At 44.7% G+C, this 19801-nt stretch overlaps 1 protein-coding gene across 1 annotated transcript in view; it reads right to left on the bottom strand.

The window, feature by feature from the left end:
• Positions 1-19801, bottom strand: part of LOC148430842 (pancreatic triacylglycerol lipase-like) — a 309192-nt gene that overhangs the window by 270745 nt on the left and 18646 nt on the right. The window contains exons 5-7 of the mRNA XM_088466434.1: positions 7323-7477; positions 4593-4718; positions 3906-4040 (exon numbers count right to left, since the gene is read on the bottom strand). Coding sequence (XP_088322560.1) covers positions 3906-4040; positions 4593-4718; positions 7323-7477 — 416 coding nt within the window. The remainder of the gene's footprint in view (positions 1-3905; positions 4041-4592; positions 4719-7322; positions 7478-19801) is intronic.

The following is a 19801-nucleotide window of genomic DNA, read 5'->3' as shown; positions in this document are numbered from 1 at the left end:
GTGCTCTCCCCTCCAAGTACAAAAAAAAAAAATAAACATTTTCTCTGTGTGTGCGCATGTTAGCAACACTTATCAGCAACGTAGCTGTGCAGGGGTGCTGCCTGTGTCATTTATCAAGGGGCTGCTGCTGCCTTGTTCAGGGTGCACTCCTCCCCAAATGCAAAATAAAATAAAAAAATTGTGTGTGTGTGCGCATTAGCCACACTTATCACCAGCAATGTAGCTGCGCAGGGAGGCTGCCTGTGTCATTTAACAAGGGGCTGCTGCATCAGTCAGGGCTGCTCTCCCTCCCAAGTGCCCAAAAAAATAAATCAATCAATCAATGTGTTTTTTTTCTGTGTGTGTGTGCGTGTTAGCCACACTTATCACCTGCAATGTAGCTGCGCAGGGGTGCTGCCTGTGTCGTTTATCAAGGGGCTGCTGCCTTGTTCAGGGGTACTCTCCCTTCCAAGTGTAAAAGAAAAATGAATCAATCAATTAATCAATCAATGTGTTTTTTTTCTGTGTGTGTGTGCGTGTTAGCCACACTTATCACCAGCAATGTAGCTGCGCAGGGGTGCTGCCTGTGTCGTTTATCAAGGGGCTGCTGCCTTGTTCAGGCGTACTCTCCCTTCCAAGTGTAAAAGAAAAATGAATCAATCAATTAATCAATCAATGTGTTTTTTTTTCGGGGTGTATGTGCGCGTTAGCTATGGCATCACAAACGCCTCAGCTGAGATTTGCATAAACATTTTCAAAGGTGAAAATAGAGGATATGGTTGATAAAATTGAATAATGCAGCTAAAACTGCTTTGTATAATTATAGTGTCCTTACTCCCAGTCCCTGCCCATGGCCCCTCTACCTGAATTCCAGTGAGCCAGAGGGGCAACTCCATGCAACCATATTCCAGAGTGCAGCTGCTCCTCCTGTAGCCCAGGTCAGAAGATGTGTAGGGGGTGTGATGATGATATGGACTAAAATGGAGCTCACATCCACTAAAGTGGACAACGAATCCCCAATCTAACATGGAGCGCAGCTGTATACACAACACAGAATGGGAAGACGATATAGGATTGGGTGATGGTATAATCTGGGGTGATGTATACATCATCTTCTTCACACAATATTAATTTGTCCCCACTGGAATCCACCATTACTAGTGCCTCTGTAATTTTGCATGTAATTGACGGTAAAGATCTTTCTTATAGAATTTGTAGTTCATTTTCATGGACATCATCTTTTCCACATTTTGGGGAAATAGTCTCACTCCGATCACTGACAAGGTTCCCGGCTGTGCTGAAAACTCTTTCTGAGTACACACTGTAAGGTGGGCAGCCAAAGCAAAGGCAGTTTTGTGTAAGGGCCTCCAAATTGCCTCTTTTTCCTGCCAGTAGTTATTTACATCTCTTCAGATCTGTGGCCGTTAGGAAGACGAAACAATGTCTTCATCTCTTCTGGGTTGAAAATCCACTCCCAGCAGCAGGCATGGCGCTCAAGAATTCTCAAAAAAGACACAACGTAAGACGTAAACCTTAATTCTGAATGTTCCATTTGCTGCTCTGTTCTGCTTTTCCACATATCTGCTCTGGTGAATACCTCTTTTCCACCAAAAACCCAGGTCCGACTTGGGTTTTTAGACATGGGTCCAACCCAGGTCAGACACCGTTTACACAGCACCATCGATCTGGGTTATTCTCAGGTCAGCCCCGTTCACACTGAACCTGCGTCTGCCCTGCTAAACTTGTGAGGTCATAAAAAGTGGGAGGCGACTGATCCACAACCACCAGTATCAGCTCATTTTAGGCATGACCCAGGTCAGATAACCCGGTTGCACTGTTTACACTGCACCATTACACAGGACCATCCGGGGTCCAACCCTGGTAGCTACCTGGGTTGGATTGCCGGGTCACTTGAGCCTTTTACACTGAGCTGTGACCCAGGTAGACCCAGCAAAAACCCAGGTTTTTGCTCTGATGTAAAAAGGATATTAGTGGACAGTGGGAACAACAGCAGTTTGAAGGCCAATGACTAAGTTTTTTTTAATGTCCCTATACAGGTTGGGAAATATTCATGTGGAAGCTTTGCAAAGGATTATTTTACAGTCAATTGCTTTGGAAAGCAGTCTTCCTGGTCCCCTTCAGGGATGAAAATCCACTTCTAGCAGCAGAAGTTGATGCAAGATTCCCAAGAAAGATACAACATAAGACCTTAAGGGGTAAATTTAATTTACTAAAGTGAGAGTTTTTAGAAGTGAGTTTTAGAAGTGATGTTGCTTGCCCCTAGCAACCAATCAGATTCTAGCTATTATCTTCTAGAAAGTGCTAGGTAAATGTTAAGTAGAATCTGATTCGTTGCTATGGGCAACATCACTTTTAAAACTTACTTGTAAAAACTCTCACTTTAGTAAATTAAATTTACCCTTTAATCTTAAATCTTGTGCTTCTCCACATATCTGTGCTGGTTAAGTGGCAGTTTGGAAGCCACTAACTAATTATGTTTTTTTTAATATCCCTGTACAGGTTGGGAAATGCTTTTCATGTGGAAGCTTTGCAAAAGATTATTTAACAGTCAATTGTTTTGGAAAGCTCTACTAGAAGTCTTCCTGGTCCCCTTCTGGGATGAGAAAATCCACTCCCAGCAGCAGCAGGCATGGCGCTCAAGAATTCTTCTGGAGCAATGACTGATGTGAATGAGTAAAATATTTTTTTGTAAATGCCTCCCATTCCCCTCATAAATTTACTTCGGAATCAAAAAATTAAATTCAATTTACCACTAATCAATCCTTCATGTCCTTGCCTTCAACTACATACATACTCCAACTCCCTCAGGCCTCTCTTGAATAATAAAAACATTTGTTTCCTGATGTGCCATGTTGGAACTTGAACTGCCACGTGTTAGTGCCGCCCATTGCTGCCACTTAGCTTAGTCAGCCATCTTGCTTGGTGCAAATTTTGGGGCTAAACTGGATGAAAACAATATAGTGAGCTGTGAGGTGGTCAAAATTGACTGGAAATGAGTGAAATGTTTTTGCGGTTAATAATACTGTAGGAACAAAAACAGGCCCATTTTATGTGATTTTAGCTGTTTTTATGATTTTTTGAGAAAAAATCCAGACCCAAAACCAAAACAAAAAAACAAAACATGGAAGGCCAGTTTTGGCAAAACCAATCCAGATCCAAAACCAGGATAATAAAACCATGATGTCTCTTCCATAGTGCACTGCATGAGCCGGACCCCGGAGCTCGTGAGTGAGCTCCAGTCTCCGGCTGCCGCTGCGGTGAGGGAGCCGGGTGCCCGCTGGTTACAATCTCAGTGGGCGTCTGGCAAATGGTTCCTCCATGCGGTGCAGGGGTTAGGTTGGCCAGAGGAGGCGTAACTAGTTCCGTCTCCGCCGGTTCACTTTAACCCCAATGGGTGTGGGGGCCATTCATGTGTGGGGGCCCAGGGACGATCGCCCTTACCGCCCCCCCGTTAATCCAGCCCTGATACTACTCGCATATGTACTAACATATGCTATTAGTATTGCATAGGACAGCTATTGCAATAAGAGCTGCTCTTTGCGTAGCTGCCACCGCCGGGTGAGGGTGTCTCTGTGTGTCTCCCACCCCTCCTAGCCCACTGGAGTTATCTGCTGGAGACCTCTGCAGGAAGTCCCGGCCTTCTCCTCCTCCTCCCTGCACCCAGAAGAAGAAAATTTACTGAAGTGAGAGTTTTTAGAAGTGGAGATGTTGCCCATAGCAACCAATCAGATTCTAGCTATTATCTTCTAGAAGGTGCTAGTTAAATATTAAGTAGACTCTGATTGGTTACTATGGGCAACATCTCCACTTGTAAAAACTCTCACTTTAGTAAATATACCCCTAAAACAATGAAGACAGACTCTAGTCAGAGACAAGAACACCATTGTATATCAGGGGATCCTTACCAAGAGGATGTCTACAAAATAGGCCACTTCTGCCCCCACCACACGGATGTTATTAGCGGCCTGTGAGTACATAGCTTGGGAACCTCCGCTCCAGTCCACACAGATGCAGTTCGAGTCTTCAACCTGGAACAGTGTCTGAATAAAAACATAAATGTATAATATATTATTATGAATTACTCGTCCTGCCCTGTGCTATATACGTCCATTATTGTGTATAGTATTACAGTACGTATACACTGCCTGTGTGTGGAGATCACTTCTCCTGTATCTGCAGCCTGTTCATCCCCAGGATGATCCCCAGCCAGGATCGGTGGCACAAGAGCTTTCAGTCTACAAGACTGTTTATACCCCTGTCTAGCCTGTATGCTAAAGATATGCCCTCTTGCATCTATGCCACTTTTGTGTCAAATCACAACATATATGTACCCACGAGCAGGTACGTGTGCTGCCTTCGCACCCGGATAATCACGTTTGTAGTGCGATTGACAAAGATCCAACAGGACACATCTGTACTGAGTGACTGCTGGTGTTAGTGACATACTGTATATTGTAGTACATACTGTATATTGTGTGTAATAGTGAGTACACAGATGGAGTTAAAACGTTACGATAAAGTGTTATTGTACTGTATGTAATATCCGTAGTCACATCTGAAGTCTCAGATCCAGGGACCCCTACAGTCCGTACCCTGCACATGTCAGACAGCCAGCTGTCCTCTCCGCTTGAAATGAAGCCGTGGATAATGAAGCGGGTGTTCCTGGTGGTACGGAAATTGGATGAGGTGATGGTAGAGGGGTCAGTAGCGCTGATCTCCTGGAGAGGGGAGAAGCAGCGTTAGGTTATTATACAGGTTCATCTAATGTGGTAACAGGAAACATAAATACAGACATGTTCTTCTTTGTTCAGCAGCTGGTAAGGAACCATCAGTGATAACTACGTATCCTCAACACGTCATGTTCCTGAGAGTCTCCCCATAATGAGAATGACGATATTTACTGAATCTATTTATGGCACCTTAATACATTCTAGGCCTGATTTATCAATGGAGCATATTAGATCTGATTTATCAATGGCGCATATTAGGCCTGATTTATCAATGGCGCATATTAGGCCTGATTTATCAATGGCGCATATTAGGCTTGATTTATCTATGGCGTATATTAGGCCTGATTTATCAATGGCGCATATTAGGCCTGATTTATCAATGGCGCATATTAGGCTTGATTTATCTATGGCGTATATTAGGCCTGATTTATCAATGGCCCATATTAGGCCTGATTTATCAATGGCGCATATTAGGCTTGATTTATCAATGGCGCATATTAGGCTTGATTTATCTATGGCGTATATTAGGCCTGATTTATCAATGGAGCATATTAGGCCTGATTTATCAATGGCGCATAATAGGCCTGATTTATCAATGGCGCATATTAGGCCTGATTTATCAATGGCGCATATTAGGCTTGATTTATCAATGGCGCATATTAGGCCTGATTTATCAATGGCGCATATTAGGCCTGATTTATCAATGGCGCATATTAGGCTTGATTTATCAATGGCGCATATTAGGCTTGATTTATCAATGGCGCATATTAGGCCTGATTTATCAATGGCGCATATTAGGCCTGATTTATCAATGGCGCATATTAGGCTTGATTTATCTATGGCGTATATTAGGCCTGATTTATCAATGGGGCATATTAGGCTTGATTTATCAATGGCGCATATTAGGCCTGATTTATCAATGGCGCATATCAGGCCTGATTCTGAATTGGGGGCCAGTTTCCGTGCACCTTGGTAACACCGTGCTGCGCTGCAGGTGGGGCAGATGTCACTTTTTGTGGAGTTGCATTGGTGTAATATGGAAATGCTAGTATCAGCCTTCCCCTTGTGCACTAGCATGTGCCAGGCAGTCCAAGCCCTGGGGCGCCCACTTTCACTGCCTGTGGAAGGTGCAACTTCACAGGTGGTTTCTGAAAGCCCCACCATTGGCCGCACCATCGCGTTCACCACTGACCCTTGCACCTGCCTATGGCAGACTCAGTGTCTCCTTCTCAACTGCCAGTAAACATGGCCCCTGTGGCTGCGGCTCTGCCGCTGAGAATGCAGCTGTATCACTGGCACTCCCATAATGCACCGAGGGCCACTATCAGGGGGGGACTGCCAGGACTGGACACTTGGCAGAAAGGGGGGGCCTGCTTGGAATGGGATTGAAATACTGGCGGTGGATGCAATAAGTACCCTAGCCCTCCCCCCCACCCTCTAACCCTCCCTTAGTGGTATTGCAAAGTGGTTCTGGTGCTTCCTGTGATCTAATAAAAGTATTTTCTTTTTGGTATTTTTCTCCCTTTAGAAGTGAGTTGTAGACATTGGATCCAATTTTCACCATGGTCCTGCGGTGGTTGTGCAGGACCAGGATGCTGGTCTAAGCATTCACCTACCTTATATGTAAATGTGGCCTGGGTCGAGGAACTTAATCCTGAGGGTAATGTGGTATACTTCCAACCAGTGTCAGATTGGGACATAAAGGGTCCACCAGGGAATGCAGTGGGAGGGGCCCAAGCTTAAGAGGTGTGGCCAGCATCCAGTGGGGGTGTGGCTAGCTATAACAGAGAGACTTGGCCAATCATTAGAGAGGGCATGCAAAGAATAGCTCCCCTTTATTAAAGAGGGGACAGGAGTGTGTCAGGACCACCCACTTGTCAGGAGGGCTAATCTTGGGGGCTATGGAAACTACACCAAGTTCATCCATGATCCTGTTCCACTAATAAAGGAGGAGGTGGAGCCCCCAGGCAGTGGGGCCCCTCGGGGATTTCCCCTGTACCCCTGTGGGGCAGTCCGACCCTGCTTCCAACTCATTCTGTATACTATGTATTACTTGTTTAATTTTATGAAATTGCATTTTTAGTTAGCTACTATTTACTGCTTTGTCAATATTAACACAGCCATGTATTATAACCTATTTATTTATATGTAATTACATTATTATTGATTGCTTATTAAATTGTTAATACTAGTCTGATACCTGTGTCCACGTGGCATTAACATTTAACATAATCACATTTACATATAAGGTAGGTGAGCGCTGACTGGGATAACGTCATTCATTTTAACAAGCGGTAAGTTCGGCAGCTCCCGCCTTTCGCGATCTGCAACGGATTAAGCGCGCCATTCCCTGTATTTATAAGGATACAGGAGCTGCAGCTGTCACCAGACTTTTGTGCCTCTGCTGGGACATCTTTTCGGATGCAATGTCCCGGATGGGATTTTATGGCAAATTCCCCCAAAGCTTCAACAAATCTCTGCACAAATGGCAGCGATAAAAGATCATCTTCAAAGGGCTAAATTGAACAAATATATAAATATGTCCTTATAAGAATGCTAACGGCCCAATACCTGGCTGTGAGGGAGTCTCACCTGATAGCTGTCCGGGTTATCCCTGGTGTACAGCAGGAACCGTGTGTTTATTTCCTCAGGGCTCCATGGTAATTTTGTAAAGGGTCGCTCTTCAGTTCCTGACCAAGGAGGGTCATCGGAAAAGCAGCCGAGTCTGTCGAAACAAACCTCAGCACCTGCGGATCAGGACAAGTCACACTCATCATTATTACATGTGCTGTAACAAACCTCGGCACCTGCGGATCAGGACAAGTCACACTCATCATTATTACCTGTGCTGTAACAAACCTCGGCACCTGCGGATCAGGACAAGTCACACTCAACATTATTACATGTGCTGTAACAAACCTCGGCACCTGCGGATCAGGACACGTCACACTCATCATTATTACATGTGCTGTAACAAACCTCAGCACCTGCGGATCAGGACAAGTCACACGTATCATCATTATTACATGTGCTGTAACAAACCTCAGCACCTGCGGATCAGGACAAGTCACACGTATCATCATTATTACATGTGCTGTAACAAACCTCGGCACCTGCGGATCAGGACAAGTCACACTCATCATTATTACATGTGCTGTAACAAACCTCAGCACTTGCGGATCAGGACAAGTCACACTCATCATTATTACATGTGCTGTAACAGACCTCGGCACCTGCGGATCAGGACAAGTCACACTCATCATTATAACATGTGCTGTAACAAACCTCACACCTGCGGATCAGGACACGTCACACTCATCATTATTACATGTGCTGTAACAAACCTCAGCACCTGCAGATCAGGACAAGTCACACTCATCATTATTACATGTGCTGTAACAAACCTCGGCACCTGCGGATCAGGACAAGTCACACTCATCATTATTACATGTGCTGTAACAAACCTCAGCACCTGCGGATCAGGACAAGTCACACTCATCATTATTACATGTGCTGTCTGTGAGAGCCGGACACTGAGGGGTCTATTTACTAAAGTGCAACCAATTAGATTCTATTTATGTATCTAGCACCTTCTAGAAGATAATAGCTAGGATCTGATTGGTTGCTATGGGAAACATCTCCACTTCTATACACCCGCACTTTAGTAAATAGACCCCTGAGAGTGTTACACTTAGTAATACTGTGTTATTGTCGTCATTGTGTAATAAATGGTGTCCTGTAAATTCATACACAGATTATTACTGTACACAGTGATTACAGTCTATATACAATTTACCTGAGTAAGGGCCTGATACAGAGGTGCGCGCTATTCCAGCCGTGACCTCATCCTTATGCTAATGCAGCGGCCAATGGGATTCGTACAGAGACACCCACCGGCTGCAGCGCTAATCCTCGCTGTGCGTATTAGGACACACCATGGTTACAGCCATACTTGCCCTGAGGGAGCAGCCAGAAAGAAGGTAAGTGTGGTTACAGCATCGGAGCTTTCACCAGCCCTATGGAGGTGCAGAATCTCCATCTAAACATGGCCGTCTGTGTCACTGCAGCAAAAGCCGTAGTCACTGAACGCGACACGCCCGCGAAGAGACCACTAAAATTGCCTTTCTCTGCATCCAGATTCATTCTGCGGGTTTCTGCTTTAACCATCAGGAAGTATGCGCAATTAGACTGGACATATGCGCAGACTGATAACCATACTTCCATACTGTCCTGCTGTCCAACCTGCGCATGGGCTGCAGCTCTGCATGCGCACAACCAATAATAGTGCAAGAAGTGCACGACTAGAGACACTATATAGTATTAGAGGCGCTATATAGTTTTAGAGGTGCTATATAGTATTAGAGGTGCTATATAGTATTAGAGGCGCTATATAGTATTAGAGATGCTATATAGTATTAGAGGCGCTATATAGTATTAGTGATGCTATATAGTATTAGAGATGCTATATAGTATTAGTGATGCTATATAGTATTAGAGGCGCTATATAGTATTAGAGGCGCTATATAGTATTAGAGACGCTATATAGTATTAGAGGCGCTATATAGTATTAGAGGCGCTATATAGTATTAGTGATGCTATATAGTATTAGAGACGCTATATAGTATTAGAGGCGCTATATAGTATTAGTGATGCTATATAATATTAGAGGTGCTATATAGTATTAGAGATGTTATATAGTATTAGAGATGCTATATAGTATTAGAGGCACTATACAGTATTAGAGGCGCTATATAGTATTAGAGGTGCTATATAGTATTAGTGATGCTATATAGTATTAGAGGTGCTATATAGTATTAGAGGCGCTATATAGTATTAGAGGTGCTATATAGTATTAGAGGCGCTATATAGTATTAGTGATGCTATATAGTATTAGAGGTGCTATATAGTATTAGAGGCACTTTATAGTATTAGAGGTGCTATATAGTATTAGAGGCGCTATATAGTATAAGAGGCACTATATAGTATTAGAGGCGCTATATAGTATAAGAGGCGCTATATAGTATAAGAGGCGCTATATAGTATTATATATGCTATATAGTATTAGAGGTGCTATATAGTATTAGAGGTGCTATATAGTATTAGATGTGCTATATAGTATTAAAGGTGCTATATAGTATTAGAGGCGCTATATAGTATTAGAGGTGCTATATAGTATTAGAGGTGCTATATAGTATTAGAGGCGCTATATAGTGTTAGTGATGCTATATAGTATTAGGGATGCTATATAGTATTAGAGGCGGTATATAGTAATAGAGGTGCTATATAGTATTAGAGGCCCTATATAGTATTAGAGATGCTATGTAGTATTAGAGGTGCTATATAGTATTAGAGATGCTATGTAGTATTAGAGGCGCTATATTGTGTTAGTGATGCTATATAGTATTAGAGGTGCTATATAGTATTAGAGGTGCTATATAGTATTAGAGGCGCTATATAGTGTTAGTGATGCTATATAGTATTAGGGATGCTATATAGTATTAGAGGCGGTATATAGTATTAGAGGTGCTATATAGTATTAGAGGCCCTATATAGTATTAGAGATGCTATGTAGTATTAGAGGTGCTATATAGTATTAGAGATGCTATGTAGTATTAGAGGCGCTATATAGTGTTAGTGATGCTATATAGTATTAGTGATGCTATATAGTATTAGAGGTGCTATATAGTATTAGTGATGCTATATAGTATTAGAGGCGCTACATAGTATTAGAGGTGCTATATAGTATTAGAGGCGCTATATAGTGTTAGTGATGCTATATAGTATTAGAGGTGCTATATAGTATTAGTGATGCTATATAGTATTAGAGGCACTATATAGTATTAGAGGTGCTATATAGTATTAGAGGTGCTATATAGTATTAGAGGCGCTATATAGTGTTAGTGATGCTATATAGTATTAGAGGCGCTAAATAGTATTAGAGGTGCTATATAGTATTAGAGGCGCTATATAGTATTAGTGATGCTATATAGTATTAGAGGCGCTATATAGTGTTAGTGATGCTATATAGTATTAGAGGTGCTATATAGTATTAGTGATGCTATATAGTATTAGAGGCGCTATATAGTATTAGAGGTGCTATATAGTATTAGAGGCGCTATATAGTATTAGAGACGCTATATAGTATTAGAGGCGCTATATAGTATTAGAGATGCTATATAGTATTAGAGGCGCTATATAGTATTAGTGATGCTATATAGTGTCAATCCCATGTGCACAGCCTGGGGGCAGCTCAGCATCTCCAGTAGTGCTGGACCCCCAGGATGATGTAAACGGGGGCACGTCACAAGGCCACGCCCCATTCACCATGAGGCCACACCCCTTTTTCCGATACGAGCATGCCTTTGGCACGCAGGTGTCCCTATTCTAAAATGAACAATGTTTGGAGATATGTAAAACATTGGCCACTTGAGTGCGCCATCGCCATAGCGTGTTCCACAGAATTAGGCCAGTTGCCCAGGAATGGGGTGATCTCAGGGACTGTGTGGTTCCTGGATGCGGATATGGACATCTCACTTCATGCTGGGGTTGTTTGGGGACTATTAATTGAGTTTGGGGAGGAGGGATGTTTAATAAATGTGAAAAAAAATTTCTTCTTCAGGGTCCATAGGCTCCACAGGGAGACCTTGGGGGTATGGGTTGGGGAACCAAATCTCGGCACCAAGCAGTTAAAGCTTTCAGCTACCAGGATGCATTGGGTCCACTCTCCCTATAACCCGGCCCCCGAGCCAGAGACACCTCAGTTTGTGTTGGTGCCTGGCCGGAGTCGGGTCACATCGCCGAGGGACTGCTTAGCAGCTGTCACAAACCGCCGCACAGCTAATGCCATGCAAGCCGAACGCCGTGCTAGCGTTTGTTGAGACTCCATCTACCTCCTGTCTGTCATTCTGGTGCTGGTCTGGATTGGCCCCTGAATCCATTTTCTCCTGCTGTCAGCGCTGCTCCAATGCCGGTGATAGCATTTCTCGTGTTTCCGGTTGTGCCAGTCTCCTGTTGATCAGTCAAGTTCCAGTGTCCAGTTTTGCTGTGTCTATCCGCTGCTGCTTGTTCCGTCCAGGCGGCTCGTTCCGCATACCATCTGCTAAGTGCTTCTTATGTTATCTGGGAGGAACGGCGTGCATCCTCTTCCTTGGGCGCTTGCCTGCATCTGGCGGTTTGTGTCAACCCGGCGACATTAGTTACATTCCAGTGCCCAGTGTACGTTGTCTAGTGTTCCATTGCCAGTGTCAACCTGGCAACATTGGCCGCACCTCAGCGTCCAAAGTGCACAATCCGGCGCACCATCGCAAGTGTCAACATGGCAACATTGGCCGCACCTCAGCGTCCAAAGTGCACAATCCGGTGCACCATCGCCAGTGTCAAACCGGCAAAATAGGTCGCACCTCAGCATCCAAGGTGCACAATCCGGCGAACCACAACCAGTGTCAACCCGGCGATATTGGCCGCACCCTTATGTCTTTGACACACAGCACCAGAGACTCAACAGCCCAGTGACTGCATCACTCCCTTGGCCCCTGAGGCCACAACTAGCCAAGGCACACCAGCCCTCAAGGCAGCTCTCACAGTCCAAAGGCTGCAACTCACCCTTGGCCCTTTGGCCATGACTATCTAAGGCATACCAGCCTTCAAGGTGGCTAACAGACTCTAACCTGCCTGACTAACCCTCTGATCATATAGCAGCACCTAAAGCTATTTTTATGATTTATGATAGTTTCACTATCTCAAGAGCGCGCAGCAACAGACTGTCCATTGGACATCTGTGCTGCTGCTCCGCCACCCCGCCGGTGCCGTGACACCAGTACCAATCTGGGGATCTCGGTGGGACCCTGGGATCCATGCTAGCCAGGTCCCGTGGACTTCCCAAACTGCGGCCAGATGTACGTTGACAAGGTAAGGTGGGTCACCACTTGCGGTGACCCACGTATGAGCAGTCATTACCTCCGATCTCAGGGGACAGACTGGAGGCACTGAGGAGGATGCAGGCACCCCATACCCTGCGCTTTCACTAGACCAACAGGGACAATATTGACGAGGGAAGCCGGGGGGTTAATTGTCAGCCAGGGGAGACAGCCTTCCCTGTTGTAGTGGCTCCTCCCCTCAGCTCAACACACCTTTCCTCTAAGGTCTGGCTTTGCTGAGCTGCTTTCTCCTTGCGCCACGCTCCCTCTGAGGTCTCCGGCGGTCATTTTTCTATGATGCATCGCAGATCTCCTAGGACGGCATTTGGTTGAGTCCCCCTGTGTACCTCTACTTTGGGTCAGTGTACACAGGGCCTGATTCAGAGCCGCTCGTAAGCGGCCGCTCGTTCGTTCCGAGCGATGTTCACACATCTGCGCATGCGTACAGGTTGTAATACGCATGCGCGAACCAGTCAGTGCGGTCGAAAATCGTGTGCTCGCAAAATAGCGAATGCCGGCTATTTTGAGTGACAGAGTGAGGCATATGTGGGTGGTAACAGGGGAAGGTGCTTGAAAACGGGGAGTGGAGATCCGAACGAAGGCGTGCCAAAAGGTCAAAACGGGCGTTTTAAGGGTGTGCATAATTAACAAAGCAGTGTCATCGACCACGTCAGTTGGGTGTCTTTTAGCCAGAACTGCTCGCATGATTGCGGTAGGAAAATGCAACCACAAGAATAGCGAGCAGTTCATTCACCTTTCGATGTGCTCGATTAATCTAATAAATAGCGGAGATGACGTATGATGCGAGCGGCCATGGGGCGTTTTTATCAAAATAACGACCGCATGTTTTGTTCGCTCGTTCAGACATGGAGGCGTCAACAGACCGCAAAGAGCGAACTGTCAATTTAAATAGCCAGCCCCCTTTTCTGAACGAGCGAGCGCAAATAGCGTCCGGCTCTGAATCAGACCCACAGTGTTATAGCCTTCCCAGACACTGAATCTGTGCAGTTGATTGTAGTACCATTTGCAGTATATTATATGTAATGTTTATATATATATTTCAAAATTTTATGTGACTTATGCTAGGGTTGACTGTCTATGCTTTTTCTCTCAACTGTCAGTATATATTTATCCCTTTTCTTTACAATCTGCCCTAATACAGGTGTACTTAGGATGGTTCTGAGACGTCACATATACAGTCAGGTGCATAAATATTGGGACATTGACAGAATTTTCATATTTTGGCCTCTAGTCACCACCACAATGGCTTTGAAATGAAACAAACAAGATGTGCTTTAACTGCAGACACTCAGATTTAATTTGAGGGTAATTACATCCAAATCAGGTGAACGGTGTAGGAATTACAACAGTTTCTATATGTGCCTCCCACTTTTTAAGGGGCCAAAAGTAATGGGACTATCAACTCAAAAGCCATTTCATGGACAGGTGTGGGCTATTCCCTCGTTATTTCATTATCAATTAAGCAGGTAAAAGGTCTGGAGTTGATTCTAGGTGTGACATTTGCATTTGGAATCAGTTGCTGTCGACTCTCAATATGAGATCCAAAGAGCTGTCACTATCAGTGAAGCAAGCCATCATTAGGCTGAAAAATCAACACAAACCCATCAGAGAGATAGCAAAAACATTAGGTGTGGCCAAATCAACTGTTTCGAACATTCTTAAAAAGAAAGAATGCATCGGAGAGCTCAGCAACACCAATAGACCCGGAAGACAACTGTGGTGGATGACAGAAGAATTATTTCCCTGGTGAAGAAAAACCCCTTCACAACAGTTGGCCAAATCAAGAACACTCTCCAGGAGGTAGTTGTATATGTGTCAAAGTCAACAATCAAGAGAAGACTTCACAAGACTGAATGTAGAGGGTTCACCGCAAGATATAAACCATTGGTGAGCCACAAAAACAGGAAGACCAGATTAGAGTTTGCCAAACAACATCTAAAAAAGCCATTACAGTTCTGGAACAACATCCTATGGACAGATGAGACAAAGATCAACTTGTACCAGAGTGATGCGAAGAGAAGAGTATGGAGTAGGAAAGGAACTGCTCATGATCCAAAACATACCACCTCATCAGTGAAGCATGGTGGTGGTAGTGTCATGGCGTGGGCATGTATGGCTGCCAATGGAACTGGTTCCCTTGTATTTATTGATGATGTGACTGCTGACAAAAGCAGCAGAATGAATTCTGAAGTGTTTCAGGCAATATTATATGCTCATATTCAGTCAAATGCTTCAGAACTCATTGGACGGTGCTTCACAGTGCAGACGGACAATGACCCGAAGCATACTGCAAAAGCAACCAAAGAGTTTTTTAAGGCTAAAAAGTGGAATGTTATGCAATGGCCAAATCAATCCCCTGACCTGAATCCGATTGAGCATGCATTTCACTTGATGAAGACAAAACTGAAGGGAAAATGCCTCAAGAACAAGCAGGAACTGAAGACATTTGCAGTAGAGGCCTGGCAGAGCATCACCAGGGATGAAACCCAGCATCTGGTGATGTCTATGCGTTCCAGACTTCAGGCTGTAATTGCCTGCAAAGGATTTGCAACAAAGTATTAAAAAGTGAAAGTTAGATTTAGGATTGTTTAGTTTGTCCCATTACTTTTGGCCCCTTAAAAAGTGGGAGGCACATATAGAAACCGTTGTAATTCCTACACCGTTCACCTGATTTGGATGTAATTACCCTCAAATTAAATCTGAAAGTCTGCAGGTAAATCACATCTTGTTTGTTTTATTTCAAAGCCATTGTGGTGGTGAATAGAGGCCAAAATATGAAAATTCTGTCAATGTCCCAATATTTATGCACCTGACTGTACATACTTATCAATATTTGTGAGGTTGGTCACATACTGTTGCGTGCTCAATGTTGCCAAATTTTAGGTGGAACTGTGCGTTGCATACACTGATAGTGGGTCCCTGCAGCTAAGCTTAGCGCCAGTCAGGACCAGTGTAGCGCTTCTTGATATTTCCACAATAATTGTTAATCAGATATGTCTGACCAGGAAATGGAGGACAATACTGCACCCATTTTGCTATCCTGCAAGTCATGTGCTGCAGGTATGCCGGGCCCCTTAAGGGACCATTGCAGATCGCCTGGCGGCCCCCACAATTGTTGTAACCCACTTGGGGTTACCTCAACATGCTGTCCTTATCTCTCAGGGTATCTCGCAGTTCTTGCAGTCTACCCCTGTGACACAGACTGACCCTCCCTACCAGGGTTTTTCACAGTACATACAATCCCCTCAGGTACCACAACAGTCTGTTATTTCCCTTGCAGGGATTACCACAACAGCCACCCTGGGTGGATGTCTTTTCTAAGCCTCGGCCTTTCAGACCATGTTAGAGAAGGACAAACCTAGGGAGGCATCTAAATAGCTTGTGGTGTCTTCCCAGTCTGCATTGCTGTCTAACACAGATCATCAGACAAGGGAGAGAATGATGTGTCTGACTCTGATTCCCTTTATCACGAGGTGGAGTCTAATGTTTCCCATTCCCTGAGGGTCATTGCAAGTAATAGGAATCACCTCCTGTGGTGGATTCTCATGTTACTCGCTTGATAATAAGCGATACTATGCCTTCCATCCCTTCCCTGAAGGATTCTATGGATAGGAAGGTGGAAGCTTGCCTGAAATCAATGTACTCTCTTTCAGGGGCTGTTGCCCATCCTACCATGGCTATTGCATGGGTGACTAACACTATAGAGAACTGGGCTGATGCATTTGAAGACTTTTTTTCCCTCAGAAGCATCTGAGGAACAGATGTCTTTTGTTGCTCACATTCAAGATGCAGTTTCCTATGTTGGAGAAGCAACCTCCAGGGTTTCGGCCAAGACTGTATCTGTTCGACATATCCTGTGGCTGCGCTCATGGAAGACAGATGTGGATTCCAAGATAGGCCTTAAAGGATTGCCCTATAATGGGGAGAACTTGTTTGGCCCGTACCTTGACAAGATTGTAGCAACGTTGGCAGTGTCACAAATGACCTTCCTGCTTTCAGCTACTTCCACTACAAGGCCTCGGACTACATCTGTTATGTCCTTTTGTCCTCAAGGAAAGCCTAAAGGCCAGTCTTTTCCTAGGCAGTTGTCCTCCACGAGGGCCACCATATCCGGAACCAAGCACACCTGAAACACCAGATGCCCTGCTTCTAAACCTGAGGATAAACCCTCAGTCTGACGAGTAAGAAGCTGACTTCTTCAGTTCGCCCAGTGCTGGTGTCAAACCACCATGGATATCTGGGTATGAGAAGGGGTCTCTCATGGGTATGCACTTTCATTTCTCAGATGGCCTCCCCACCAATTTTTCTACACAGGCCCTGCTTCAGACCCGACCAAGGCCTTAAAAATCCAGAAAGCTATACAGTCATTGCTGTAAGCTGGGGTAATTATGCCAGTCCCACTATCTCAGCAAGAGATTGGTTCTCATTCTACTCTCTTTCTGGTTCAGAAGCCGAATGGGTCTCATAGGCCTATCCTCAAGCTTGAATCCCTGAAAAATTCCTAAAGGTGCCGAAGGTCAGGAGGGAAACTCTACGCTACATCATCCAAGCTATGGAGCCTGGGGACTTTATGGTATTGCTGGATATTCAAGACATGTACCTACTTGTACCTATTTCGTCCTCTCCTCAGCGTTATCTCCAGTTTGCTATGCAACAGCAACACTTCCAATTTTCAAGCTCTGCCCATTGGACTGTCCACAGCTCCGCCGGGGTTTACCAGAATTATGGCTACCATGACAGCCCACCTGCACAGGGTATCCAACTGCTACCATATCTGGATGGCCTCCTGCTCTTAGCAGGATCCCCAGAGGTGCTTCAAAGTCATTTACAGTTTACCATTGTTTTCCTACACAAGCACGGATGGTTAATCAACTGGAAAAAGTCCTCCATGAATCCCTCACAGAGAATGATTAATCTGGGAGCCCTGCTGCATTCTAAGGATAAGAGAATCTTTCTGACATCAGACAGGATCTCCACTCTTCAACTACGAGTGCACAGCTGTCTCCACAGTCAATGAGTGTCTATCCATTCAGTAATGCAGGTTCTAGAATCCATGGTGTCCACCTTCTACATGGTGGAATATGCTCATTTCCATTCCAGGCCTTTGCAAAAATTGATCCTCTCCAGGTGGAACAGGTTTCTCCATCAGATCAATGTTCAGACGATGATGCTATCTCTGGTGTTGTGTCTCTCTCTATCTGGGTGGCTATAGCCATCTTAATTAACCAAGGGTCACCTCTTTTTGGATCCCGGTCTGGGTAATCTTTACAATGGATGCCAGTCTCCAGGGCTGGGGCGCAGTGACCGGTCCACACTCCTTTCAGGGCCATTGGACATCAGTCGATTCAACCCTGCCAATCAACATATTGGAACTTCGAGCTATCTATGGGCCCTCACACTGGCCCACACATACTTCATGGTAAACCTGTACAGGTTCAGTCCGACAATGTCACAACAGTGGCTTACATCAAGGAGGCACTAGAAGTCGGGCAGCAATGATAGAAGTGTCACACATTCTGACATGGGCCGAAGGTCGCTTCCCAGCTTTCTCTGCAGTGTTCATTCTGAGAGTTCTCAATTGGGAAGTGGACTTCCTCAGCCATCACGACGTGCATCCCAGGGACTGATCTCTTCACCAAGAGGTGTTTCAACTCCTAGTGTGCAGATGGGGCCTCCCAGAGGTGACCCTCATGGCCTCCTGACACAATTACAAACTGCCGAAGTACGGGTCCAGATCCAATTTGCATACCTGTTCCACCGGTCTCCCTTCTTCCTCAAGTTCTTTGGAAGTTCAAACAAGATGGAGGTACTGTCCTGCTGGTGGCTCCAGATTGACCCAGACATCCCCGGCTATGTAGATTTTCGGAGTCTCTCCATCGACACTCCGTTTCTGCTGCCTCAATGTCTGGACCTGTTGTCTCAGGGTCCTTGCCTTTCCCTGGACCTGGTTCATCTGTTTTTGACTGCGTCCCTACTAAGGTCCAAAGGATTCTCTGGTTCTGTCATCATCAGGATGCTTAGAGCACGTAAGGCAGCTTCTGCTGGGATCTGCCACAGAGTGTGGCATACATATTTCTAATTGTTTCAAACCTGTAGCTATTGTTGTACCCCGCTATGCGAGTTATGTCTTACACAGTGCAGCACACTACAGCACATGTAGAAGTCATTACACAGACAGACCACAGTTTCCAGCAGTCTCTGCAGCTACTGAAGAGGTCAGCAGCAGGTCACGTGACCAGTGTCAGGTGGTCAGACATGTGATAGCTGGAAGTGAACAGAAGGAGACTCTGAGTTGATGGTCAGAGAGGAAGATGGATGCTCTGCAGCTCTCTGAAGGTGGAGAGCCCTGAGACAGTCTGTAAGATGCCCGAGACAGACCCCAGAGGTGGGAAGAGGGCAGACTGGTCTGAGACTGATGTGAAAGGTACCCTGGGAGCTGGTTATAGTGCTTCATATAGAGCATATGAATGGACTACCTGCACTTGCACACAGCAACATATGAAGCACACTGAGGAGATACAATATAAAATATATGTAACGGCCACATGTGAGGATCACACCGGGCCTGGGAAGATAATACACACCTGGAAACTGACATGAAATAAAGTGACTACAATAGAGATATATATGCAGCATATATATAGTGACAAATGTGCAAAGTGCAAAGGGTTGCCCTCTGCCACTGGCAATCACAGTGACATCATATACAGTAAATGTAAACAATCCGGAGCATTATCTGCAGCACTATACAACCTCCTGCAAGCTCTGGGACTAATGTATGTGCACCTCCAAGCTCTTAATTTGGGTTTGACCCTTGAGACATTTTATTGTACTGAAATCGTTTATACTGCAGTATAAAAACATTATCAACGTTATTTAGTTCCACTGGCAAGTGATAGAAGTTGTGCTGTATAGTGTATTGGCATATTGAAAAATAGTGTCATGTATATTATGTTATAAGGTGTTGGATAAATTGGTGGACATGCAATGTAATGAAATAGTAAAGATAATTTATTTGTGTTGAATTCTAAATTTATATTTAATACCTGTGACTGACTTAAATCTAGAGCCTAAGATCTATGTAGTAGGGGAACTTGCTTCTCTGAAGATAATTACCACTGTTACAAACCTATA

This window comes from Taudactylus pleione, unplaced genomic scaffold (assembly GCF_031769625.1).
Source record: "Taudactylus pleione unplaced genomic scaffold, aTauple2 ptg003137l, whole genome shotgun sequence".
NCBI classification, from domain to species: domain Eukaryota; kingdom Metazoa; phylum Chordata; class Amphibia; order Anura; family Myobatrachidae; genus Taudactylus; species Taudactylus pleione.
This window is presented reverse-complemented; position numbering and strand designations above follow the sequence as displayed.